Source organism: Vanacampus margaritifer, chromosome 11, assembly GCF_051991255.1.
Source record: "Vanacampus margaritifer isolate UIUO_Vmar chromosome 11, RoL_Vmar_1.0, whole genome shotgun sequence".
Lineage (NCBI taxonomy): Eukaryota > Metazoa > Chordata > Actinopteri > Syngnathiformes > Syngnathidae > Vanacampus > Vanacampus margaritifer.
Window position 1 is genome coordinate 14,707,645 of NC_135442.1, and position 12,888 is coordinate 14,720,532.

The following is a 12,888-nucleotide window of genomic DNA, read 5'->3' on the forward strand; positions in this document are numbered from 1 at the left end:
TGACACTTTTTTTTTTCTCTCCACAATTGCTGCAACGCTGCATATGTGACTCAGCCTGCAGTCCTTAGGATTTGAAAATATAACGAAATGAAAAAATTTAAATAAATAACGAAACAAGTCTAAATATAAACTCTAAATTGTATAGCACTTTTCAAAATCTATTAAATGTTTTTTCCCAGTTATTTGAGCGGCTCACGTTAACATAATTTACAGTAAAACTGTGCTATTTAAGCCACTTCTGTATTTATAGAAGACGCTGGGTGTCTGACACTCCCCCCCCCCATAATTGCTGTAACACTGCATACAGTATATATGTAACCCGGCCTGTGGTGCACTATTCACTTGAGCGTTTCATTTAATGTTATCTATTCACCATTGTTTAATTGTGTGAATAATAAGTTAATCAATCATTCACACAAATGGTATTTTTGATCAAACAGCTAAATGCTTGATCGCCAGTTCTCTAAAAATTTAAGATAGATTAAAAACAAAACAGCAAAAAAGACAAGGAATTATTGTTAAAGTGCAATGTTACCACAAATTTCACAGTATTGGACTGTCTCCACAATGTCGTTGTGGCAATCATGGTCAGAATGACAACTAATGCTGTAGCCTCTCACTATCGAATATTTTTAGAATTGATTAATCTATCAATTGTTCAATCGATCAATCTGATTCATTTTAGTTTTGCATTATGTGCATTACAAAAGCATTTACACCCCCAGATTTCTGTTTATTAACCAGTCATTGGTGGGTATTTCATACTTCATATTTGTAATATGATATCGGTTTGGTCATGGTTTTCCCAAATAAAAACAGATGTTTGATGTAATTAGAGATTAATCATGAGTTAATTATTGAAGTCAGGCGATTCATTACGATTAAAAAATGTAATCGACTGACACCTCTAATTAAAATACTCGATTCATTTGATAATCGATTGTCGATTAATTTTGACAGCACTAATGACAACCATGTCATGGAATTGCCCGACTACATTTCCTTACAGGAAAATTAACAATCGGTTATTTGTATCATAACTAGGACCCGAGCACCAAGAGAGATCCTCTTTGAACCGCTTTAATGAGTGGATTTTTGGGGGTCTGAAAAATCCCCAAAAACTAACCCTTTTTTGCACATGGGTGTATGCTTCTGTAAATATGGATTTTAACAAGATCCCCCAAAACCTACTCAGTAGTGCTTCTTGGCAAGTTAAGAAAATATTCCCCGTTCACCATTTTAAATAATAAACGCAGATGGACATTTATCACAACAGGAAGCACGAAAAAGATTTTAATTAAAACTTTGATGAAAACATCTAATGTTGCATAGAATTAAAGCTTTATTATTATTTGGGAGATTCACCATGAAAGAGGGGATGCAAAGATCCGTTCATCGTTCATTTCAGCTTTAATTATTGTTTTTCGTAAATGGGACATAAGAAATATTTGCTACAGTTTTCCCTCGCTTTTCACAGGTGTTGCGTTCCACGCCAAGGTGAATTTCCATAAAGTAGCGGTCCTTTAAACCTCTCAACCACCACCACCACCATTCAATAACGCTAATAATGGTTGTGTCAGAATGTGCAACCTACTCCCTATATGGACTATATGCCACGGAGGAGGCGGGACTTCCGACTTCCGGGTTTTCACCCATCAAGTTTGTTTCCGTTTCCGGTTTGCGGTGTGTGGGCCGCGTCCCAGTACTTGCGCTTCCGCCTTTGTGCCCCTGGGTTGCGCATTCCCGTCGACGGGTGCGAGGCTGCGAGTGCGTAGTGTGTGTCTGTGTCCGAAGCATTTCAGATAGCCGAGACGCCCTCCCGCCGATGAGCGGGAGGGCGGGGTTCGGTGGCGAAGGGGTGCAAAAAATGTACTACTAACTATCAAATATCGCAAAAATTTAGAAAAAAAACTCTCAAATATCGCAAACAAGTTTTTACGCCCTCATGAGGTGCTTTTTGAGACAAAATTGTAATGGAAGCACTTTTTGTGCATTCCCTGTAGTCATGTGACCCCCACCCGGTCACGGAGGAAATGAAGTGGGAAGTACGGGACCACTCGCAGCTCGCTTTCGTGTCGGAGCTGCCTCCCGAGCGGATAACAGGTCTTTTTAAGCACAAAGCGATTTAGCTATAGAGCCTAATGCCACCGTTCAATGCACGTAGCATGAGAAATGGCCGTTGACCCGGACAACGAGCGGCATACGGCGCACGTCGTCGTTGAAATCTATCTGTCCGCACCATAACACGAGTTCCAAGCGCGCACACATAACACCAATATCAAATGTCTGAACCCGCCCGATCACCGGAGGGAGATGTTTTTAAAGTGATATTAAGAACTCCAGGCGTCTGTCTTCCGTAAACATCATGAGCAGAGCACCTCCTACGGAACTGCGAGATCCCGCGAGACATCACGAGAATTGCGCCTCAGAAGCGAAACGCTCTTCAATGGATACACCGGCAAATGGAAATTGTACTTCATCAAAATAGTACAATATCGCTTTTATTTTTGCGAAAAACTGTAATGGAAAGGCACCTAATGTCTGTCACCTTAATGAGGTCTTCTTGCAGAGTTGGCCTTGTTGAAGTTAGTTAGAAAGAGCTGTTTATATTTACTCAAATATTACCAAGAAAAAAAGACCAAAATGGCAGCATAAATAAAGAATTTTATGGGGTATTCACGATTGAAAATGGGGAGATAAAAATCTGCGAAGTAGCGAGGTATCACTGTATTCTAAACTTCCAAAATGAACTCCTAATACAGTATGTACAGGCCTGAAAACTTGTCCTTTATTAGGCAAAACTGTTGAGTGATTGCAGAGCGCATGTGTTAGTTTCAGATAGTTAGTGTGCTCTATTTAGCCTCATTTGCATCAAAATTTTGCAGCTGAGTGATTGAAATAAAATTTAAAAAACGCTCTACCGCCACATCAACAACTTCAACTTTAGGACAATTTCAGCCTGAAACAGATTATTTATGTTTCCATTTATTCCCAAGGGGAAAATAGTTCCAAAATCCAAGTAAACCAGAGGTCAATCAGATTGTGTTTGACCTTGAGGAGAAAAAACAGATCTTGTAGCACACAAAAATAAATGTTCAGTCTGCAGTGAGGCAGCAAACCGCCCCCCACCATCCTCACCGAGTACAGACAAGGTGTCCCCTTCGGACGGAGGAGTTGGAGCCAAGCAACTGTTGCCGTGGCGATGCGGAACACATTGGGTCGCTTGGCAACAGGCTGTCACTAACACGGATGAGCCTCCCAAACCCCCCTCCGGTGTATTTGTGCTTTTTGGCACTCCCCTGGCAGCTTTTGAGGATGAGATGGAGTCCAGAGACAATCATGATTTCTATCAGTAAGATTGCACTTGATTATGTGAATTATGAAGGTTTGTTTATGCATACAAGATGATGACAAAGGGCATTAAATTGACCAGCATCTCTTACCTTCGTCCTCGATTTGACTTTGGACTTCACCTTTTGTCGCCTTTTCAGCTTCTTCTTGTTCAAGGCCTTCTTTCCCCTGAAAGAAACAATTTGTCCATCACAAGGAATATCCATCAGGAAACCTACAGCAGGAGGACCGTATACAGCTTGTGAGAGCATTTGATCCGACCAGTCCTGCAATTCTAAAAACATATAAAACCTCGGAGGAAATGTTATTGGAAAGAAAAAAAAAGACCAAAAAAAAAAAAACCACAAATAAATAATCGTATGAAATTGTATTTTTTTTTTCATACATTTAATAAATTTTAGCTTGGCCCGTGGAAGACTTTATAAAATTGGCCCCTGACAAGGTCTATGTTTTCATAGAAGCTTGAGTGTAAACGACACCTGTCAAATGGCTTTCTATAGCTTGGACTATTATGATATTCTCCACAGACTGGGATACAATTATGCTTATTTTTTTTTAGTGCCAGTGAGTATAATGCTTTGCACTTTAATGAGAGCAAAATTGAACATTAAATTTCAAAATAAAATCCCGGCTAACATGATATGCAAATCATTTTTGTAATAACTTGTGAACAAAGATGATTTTCGCTAATTAAAAGACATAAATCAATCCAAAGCACCTGTAAATGCTCTTGCAGTGTTGTCTCTAAACTGCATCTTCCACATTTTGACAGATACAACAAAACAAAAAAAGAATTGCTTTTGTATTTTCTATTTTTGAGAGTGTGAGTCCAACTTTGAAATGTGTTCACCCTATAGAATCAAATTGAATTATTATTTGCGATTTAGTGACATTACAAGAAGAAGAAAAAGGTAGTAATAGATAGTGAAACTACAAAAAAAAATAAAACTTGTACGATACAAAAAGAGCTTAAAACTAATTTTTGGAGCATTTTTCCCAAAAATATCTTTACAATAGCCTTCTTATATGACCGTTTATGACTCAAAAATCTTCTAATTAGCAGATTACCATCTTAGCTGCTCACAATAGATACTCCTACAAGCCTGCGGCCAATAGTTTAGAGACTGGATTCGGGTTCGTATTTCCCGCCCTCTGTCTAAAGATGTGATGTCATTTGTGCAGTGTCTACATGAAGAGGGGAGTGTGCAATTTCATTTTTCCGCCACACTTGGCAGTAGCAATTCGAAATTTAATTTTCCTTCCATTGAGCAGCTTTAAATAGGTGTACAACATAATTAACCATAGAACTTCAAACCAGGTTGCATAACTATCAATTAGTCACTAACATCGTAAAAAATAAAATAAAATAAAAAGCATGGGAAATTGATTGTTGATTGAAGAAACTGATTTCAGGCAACGTCAATTTACTCTCGACTTGCTTGATGTCTGCTATGCTATTTGTTAGATAAAATACAACATTAAAATAAGCATACATTTAGGGGGCCTGGGTCCGGTTACAAATCAATTGATTTATGATTCATTTTTCCCCACAGTCAACCAAGGAATTATAGTTAAGGTAGCTGTGGGACAAATAACGACTTCACTTTCTGATTGAGTCACACGCTGCTGCCGTTCCAAGTCCAAGTCTTACTTGATATGCTACCACAGGTCGCTTGTGCCTTGGTCAATGAAAATGTCAACTTGAGAGTGCATGACTAAAAAATTACGATACACATCTGTGCATCATGTATAACAACACTACCATGTTATTTCCCCTCAAGCACAAACATTTAGAGGGGAGAACAACAGTATAGGGACGCCAATGAGACGGTTAATCTAAATAGAGGGTGAGAAAAAATTGGGTAGACACTTTAATAGATGTTAATTATTTTATTAAGACATACAGGTTTGTCCGGCCATCTTTTCTTTACTGGCTTCCTCCCTTACCACCGAGTTGCTTATTATTCTTTTTTTATTATTTTCTTCTTTTATATTTCTTTTTTTATACTTCACTCCTTCCTTCATTGAAACCTACATTTCTGCTCTCCTTTGTTCTTATCTTCCCTCCTTTTCTGACCTCTTTCCTGAATTTCTTACTTTCAGTCGCACTTTTTTTCTGGCATCTTTTACTTTCTGACTTCCTTCCACTTTTATTTCCTTCCTGCCTTCCTTCCAAATCAATCATGTATATTTCCTTCCTTAGCTTAAACCTTCTTTTCTCCCTTGAGTCCTTCATTCCCTCCTTCCATCACAACATCATCCTTCATCGCTTAAGCCTGCTTTTCTGCCTTGCATTCTGACCTCCTTCTTTCCACCTTTGCCCTATTTTTCTTCTTTTCTTCCTGACCGCTTCGCTTCTAAATTCCTTTCTACGTTCATTCGTTCCGAGACTTGCTTTTTATTTTGCATCCTTCATTTTACTTAACACTACTTTTATGATTTCCTTCCTCCACTTCCTCTTTCCATCACTAATTTTATTCATGCATTCATCGTTCTATCACTTAAACCATTTTCTTTGCCATCCTTCCTAACCACATTCGACCTGATGTTTTCCTCTTTCCTTCATGCCATCCTACATTCCTTTCTATCTTCCTTCAAACTTTTACACTTTGCATTCTCCTTTGCATGCTTAAAACTACTTTTCTTCCTTCGCTACCTGTTCAATACTGCTTTAGAATACTATTAATCACGAAACTTTATATATATATATATATATATTTTTTTTTTTTAAAGCTTATCATAAAAAGTGCATACCAACATTTGACCCAGCCTGTACAATATTTATCATAACTGTAATCGCATTTCATTATCAAACCATCTTGTAGTGAAGAAAAGTCTGATTACAAACTGACATTGAGGGCTGCTGACAACAACACAAGAGCAGAGAGTGAGGGAGGATGCTGCAATGACCCAGCTCCTCTCCAACCTGACAATAAATGACGTAACTCTTATTACCCGCTTAGACCAAAAAATGCCACTTGAGATTACCCACCTCTTCCTCCACACACACAAAAATACACGCAGGCACTTTATCGTCACTGTCATTACTGTGCGTCGTCTAAAAAAAGGACTTAAGACGAGGAAAGTCTAACGCTACTCCCATGATAGTTGACGTCCAGCTAGCTGGCAAGCTAACTAGCGAGCAATAAATAGTGACGCCGTTGGGCCTAAACACACACGAATGGCCACGACTCAAGTAACAATACACATCCTGGACAGTTTGTGATGTAATTATTCACATTTACTCGGTATAAATCTTTAAAATTGCTCTCGTGACAGCTGAGCTTAGAGCTACATAGCTTGGGCTTTAAATATGAAACCAAAGGTGCGTGCCATTAAACATGCAGAGTCCGAGCGGGTTGTGTTATTTAAATGACAAGTGCTGTATTGCTTAAAAAGGAAAGAAAAGAAAAAAAACATTAGTCAAACAAGCCCCCCTTGTGCATGTTGGCCGAAGCTAACAGGAGCTAATTGGGGCTTCGAGAGGCTAAGGAAGTCGCCGGACCAAATGCTATCTTCGCAAGCTGACCTCACCGGGAGTGCCCCCCACCCCTTCTCAAAACAGCGCACCTCTTGGGTTTATTTATTTATTTATTTATTTGGGAAGCTAATGCGACAGCGGCATGAACCATAAAAGCTAGCCTAGCTCACGAGACATATATGACAGTTCGTTAACGATAGCTATGTCGAGCCAGGGATATGACGTCGAGCTAACCTTAGCTCCAAGCTAGTCCAGCGAATGACAAGCCAGCTTCTACCCGAACAGCCAAATATCCCCACTCACCTTCCTGGATTTATTCCTTGTTCTTTATCGTTAATTGCAGTCGTATAAATCCTCCGGTATCTTTCTGCCAGGGCTCTCCCTGAGAGTAAAAGCTGGTACCGAGTCCGACAGTCAGACTGGGTTCCGGGTGTCGGACAGGGACCCATGCCCGGCCCAATGGTGGAGAGGTCGGCTCCTAGTCCGTAAATGACCCGGACTCCCAGCCCGATCGACGGCGATGAAGAGGGCAGAATCCCCCCACAGGCGGCGGCCGCTGCCGCAGCGGCACACATCATCGTTTAGGAGCACAATGCATAAATGAATCACGCAAAACATAAAGCAGCTAGATCCCGCCCGGCCATCGGATACAATCTGTGTGTTGTTAAAGCCACCGCGCGCCTATTATATGTCCTTTTTAACGTTGCGGAAAAAGGCACAATTTGTATCCGGGATCGGCGCTTGTTATCAGGGCTAATTCAGCGACCGAGGTCCTCCTCCTCCTCCCCCTCTCTTCTTCTTCTTCTTCTTCTTCTTCTTCTTCTTCTTCTCCCCCCTCCTCCTCCTCCTCCTCCGTGTCTCTTCGTCGCGCTACAAAAACATTCCCTATAAAATGTCAACAATATCAAAAGCATTCGTTGTGTTGGGGCTTCTCTGCCATTTTTCCCTCGGAAATGCGTTGACCCCCGAGCGGCTGCACCCTCAGTCGGTCTGCCATCTTAGCTCCATCATCCCTCCCCTCCCCTGCACTGTGTGCTGCGTCGCTTCGCCTGCACACTGCCTGAACATTTTCATTATGGGATGATTATTAGCCTTCAGGAACATTATCATCATGCTTTGGTATTTTAACTACGCAGCATGCTTGCTGATTAATGATGAGAATTTCTGTGGAATATTTAGAGGTAAGACTCCTCCCAGTGTGCACCTTGACAAGTTGACATTCTATTTTTAAACGGTTTTGTTGTCTGTCTGCTACTCTGGAAACCATAAAAGACAAACAAACAAGAAAGACATTTGAGGTTTATGTCATTTTTTTGTTATTTATTTATTCAGTTGTTAAATGAATGTAACAAATATTATCGTTTTTACTCAAATGCATTCCTATAAATAGCTAAACCTGGTTAACTGATAATCTTGCAGGATTCTTTTCTCTCTTTATTTTCCAGAGTAGTATAATGTAGATCAGGATTGGACAAAATAGGGCCCACAGGCCACATACTCTGTACTTTATTCTGGCCCAGCGAGGAACATTTTTCAGAAATCTAGTTTCATTCATAGTTTCATTTTTTCTTTCCTTCCTTTTACATTGGTGAATTAAAATATATGTCTTGATCTTATTATCATTATGATATGTATATACTGTATATATATATTAGGCTGCATAGCAGGGGCGAAGCTATACCCGGGGCATATGGGTGCTAGTCCCTTCCCAAATCTGTGAATACCTAGCATTTTATATTGTATACATTTTCTCAGCCCCACCTTTATCACCGTAAGAGAAAAAGATCTGAATTTGTGCGCCTACGGCACAGTTGCCTAGTGCTTTGCATTTCCATCCACCTCATAATTCTAAAGTTGTGAGTTCAAATCCAGGCTCTGTTGTACATACACCAGCATTTCTGTTGGAGCTTGCATGTTCTCCCCGTGGCTGTCAGTTTTCTCAGCGTATTTTGGTTTCCTCCCACATTCCAAAAATGGCCATATGTGAGGATAAGTAGTACAGAGAATGGATGAATGGGTTTATTGTTAATGATAAAAAAGGTGAAATAATGTAAAATAAACAAATGTGAATATGTATTTAACAATTATTTACTTTTTTGAATAATTAGTTAATTAATTATGATTTAATTAATAATAAACAAAATAAAATGAAAATTAAGTCTTTTTTTTTTTTTAAGTTTTAACATTTAAAATTTTGTATACACCTTATTTACAAATCACCTCGCCTGATTGTCCATTTTTTAAATCAGATAAAAACGTGGCTATTTGAGAGAAAAAAGTTTACCCACACCATTTGAAGTTTATGTTCAGTAATGTATTTTGTCTTTTTTCTCAGGGTTCCTTGGTACGTCACCCATGACTTGCAGTTCACCTTCTATTCAATGGCCTCGCAGATATACAAATCCATCATTTTCTGTAGTGACTGAGCTTTATCCCAGTTGACTGTGGCGTGAGAGTCTTGAGTACACACTGGACTGGTCGCCAGCCACTGAGCGGGGCATATACATCCATTCTTTAGTCTGTCCCACAGTTCAAAGTTCTGTGCTCAAATCTCGGCTCTTCTACGTGGAGGTTGCATGTAGGGACTATGCCTGTGTTGAATTTTCTCCAGGCAAGTACTTCATCTCAAATTACAAAAACATGCCTGTTCACATTCAGATTCTGATTCTTAGTGAGGACAAACAATATAGATAATGGATGGATGGAACTGCTGCTGTAAAATAAAGCTCAAATAAAGTGAAACTACTCCAATTTAAAGCTACCTAACAGATGCATGACGGAAAGGGGACTGAAAGGGGTTTTCAGGGCAATACTGTCACCTAGTGGAGTTTCATAAGTATGGTTGGAATTAATAACTTGTTGAACATTTCTTTATAGGCGATATCACGAACAAATCAAGGAAAAAGCAAAACCCACTTATGGAGTTATTGATCGATTAAACGCTCACTGAGTTAAATTCTTATTAGATTTACTGATTCACACGTGATGGCTTGAACTTGCGAGTAGCATTCAACTTTTGAGGTGTATCTTGACAGAAAATGTAGTTTTAAATTCAAACTACATTTTCTCAAACTTTGAACACCACACATTTGCAGCATCAACTTAATTGCGTTTTATTTATTGATTGATTTTAGTGTTGCGCAGCCACCTTTGTTATGTCTTTAAATGCAGCACAATAGCACCGCCTAGTGTACGTCATTTGAGTATTACGGGGTGCGTCACTGGTGAAGCATGCCCAGGGCAGGGTGTCTAAGGTGATGTCTGACCACCCAGCATCAAGAAGTGCTTGGAGGGTGACGTCATGCGCGTCCTCGCGGAGTGAGCGTACATGTGGCGTTGTTGTGCTAGCATTAGCCTGTGGTGTTAGCTAGCGTGCGACACTGTACGCATGAGCTGCTAACTTCCACACAGTTGGGATGCTGCAGTTACGCTTTGGACCAGAGGTGGCAGTCACGAGTAAAAAAAAAAAAGTGACAAACTGCACAACGATCAGAAATTAATCAACAATAGGATATGTTCAGGAAACGGGTAAAATAGTAACTAGGATTTGTCATCTAAATCAAGGAAAACTGTTCTTGACTATTTCACAAATTCTTTGTGAAATAGTATCTGAAAATTAATAGATAAAATGATGTGGGTTCACATTATAAATGTCACATACAATACTGTAATTTATAACTGTGCAATGTGCCACGCTAGGTGAGATTTTATTGGGCACAACAAAATAAACCAAAAAAAGTGTATTTTTGTAATATTATCTTTAGTGAGGATAAACAGTTCTGAAAATGAATTAATTAATCATTTATAAGATAGTCACCCAATTTAAGATATAAAATACAATTAAAAATAATTAAATTATTAAAATTCAAAATCTAAAAAAAAAAATAGACATACATAGCTGCATGTTGTTTACTATAGGTATAGATTCCTGCATACTCAGTTTGGCACCCGCAGATTCACAAATTTACATATTTTAGTTTAAAAAAAATTGTCTACCAGTTTACCAGAACAACTAAGTTTCTCATCCAATCTCTTAAGGGTGAGCGTCATTGAGGTCGCTCATGTCCATGGTTGAGGGTGGGATTGTTGATTGACTGGTAAATTGAAAGCTTCGCCTTCCGGCTCATGCTCGCTGGTCTCCGACTTGGAGTTACTGATTCTCATCTCAGCCACTTCACGCTAGCCTGACAACCACTCCCGCCAGAGCTGAATTTCCCAGCGTAAAAAGCCAACACAACCACCTCGTCTTTTCCAGCATCTTCCCCCACCATAGCTCCGGCCCTCTCTTCAGCCAAGTATCCAAAATATGTGCCCTTAACTCTTATGACATCCCCACAAATCTGGGGTGTCCTGGTGTACATTATACAAACACTATTTTTGTGGCTAGTAGAAATTTATGATCACAATGAGGAAGATAATCAAGTGTGTTGATTTAAAAAATATATATATATTTTGCCAAATGTGAACGTGCTTCCTTCCTTCCTCTCCAATAACTATTTTAATGGCTTAATCTATTATAACAAAACACAATAGCAAGCTCTTTTCTGGGTAGTCTGCATTCCTGACATTGCAACCGAGGCTTGCCTATCAGCATTATGTTGTCACACCCTGGCATGCTATGAACCTTTCATACTTTTGATCATTTAAGTAGTAACAGTCCCATAGCAGAAAAGGAAGATTTGGATTATAAACTTTTACAGTAACTTTTTGGTAGTGTTCCAGTTGTAAAGCTTTAATTATTATTATTATTTATTTTTTTAAAGAGAACGTTTCTTCAGCCTTAAGGTGTAACAGATGCATCTGATTGGGATATTTGTTTTGGCATAAATATGTTACTCATTACCCAGCTTCTGTAATATTTATTTTCAGACATTTCATTTGTATGCAATCTAATGCTGCAAAAAATATTTGAAAGAAAATAATGATGAGCATGGCCAAACTGTCTGAATGTAGAGCTTTTATTAATTGGTTTAAAAAAAGATTTAAAAAAAAAAACGCTTTTCAACTAAATTTACTGTTTTTCAGTCCAAACAACTGAACCAATGCTAGGTGGATCCTTCTTCTTGTCTTGAGCTCCCTCGTTGAGTCATCCAGACAAGTTAACTTGAAATAATCGATAAAATTGATGATTAATCTTGAAACCGTACATAATCATGAAAAATGTATTATCACTAAGACAAGTTATTTGAAGAAAAATTCTTGGCAAGGAGTAAGAAGCTGTGTGGGGTGATTTTGTAAACTTCATGTTTTTATTTGACTTTTGGGCCATTTTTTTTCTGAAAGCACATGTGTAACTTTTGCATGTTCGCTGTAATTGTAATCTTTTCTGGAGCAGTTGTACCGGCAGGTGGTCTTCAACTTTGGATTTGAGGTTTGTTTGTTTTATTTGTTTTATTAATTTTTCCTTTCGGACATATTATTACAACAGGTTACATCGATCACAACATTTGCTACATTAACACCCGAAAGAAGAGGCGAGTTGAAGCCATCACTTATTAATTAACTCGTCAGCATCAATTCTTACTAAACGCATCAGTCATATACATTGATTTTGATAGTCATTGATTCATATCGTTATCCATCAATCCCAGACTTATGTCTGCACACTCCTCAAGGTTTCACTGTAATGGCCCTTGAGATTCGGGCAGCTTGATTATGAAGAAAATATTACTCATGATTAATTTGGTAATAATTGCAATCATGATTAGGACAATTATTTGCCTTTTTTGTACAAAAAAAAGTTTAAACATGTAAAAAAAAATATTAAAACAAATACATTTCTTTGGAACACTATAATTGTGCAAGTTCCTTTTGGACCAAACAAGATTTATTAAAATAGTCATAAAAAAATATATACATTTAAACAACTCAAAATTAGTATTAATAATCTTTTATTTTTGTTTATGATTATGCCGATTTTGTAATTGTGGAGTGTACGGTAATAATTGAAATTATTATTTTTTTAATCAATATTATTATCATTATTATCATCTAGCAGCAGCCAATAGAAAAGCACCTTCAGATGACGTTGCTCCCAAAACTAAAACTAATACTGG

General features: G+C 38.4%; 1 protein-coding gene across 17 annotated transcripts in view; it reads right to left on the minus strand.

Moving 5' to 3' along the window:
- Nucleotides 1–7,856, minus strand: part of mycbp2 (MYC binding protein 2) — an 81,408-nt gene extending 73,552 nt beyond the window's left edge. For 13 of the 17 annotated variants that reach the window (XM_077579045.1, XM_077579039.1, XM_077579048.1 and 10 more), the window contains exons 1-2: nt 7,136–7,856; nt 3,444–3,519 (exon numbers count right to left, since the gene is read on the minus strand). In XM_077579045.1, the coding sequence (XP_077435171.1) occupies nt 3,444–3,519; nt 7,136–7,410 (351 nt within the window). In that variant the 5' untranslated portion in view covers nt 7,411–7,856. The remainder of the gene's footprint in view (nt 1–3,443; nt 3,520–7,135) is intronic. The other 4 variants (XM_077579055.1, XM_077579056.1, XM_077579054.1 and 1 more) reach the window with 1 other exon arrangement.
- Nucleotides 7,857–12,888: the final 5,032 nt, after the last annotated feature.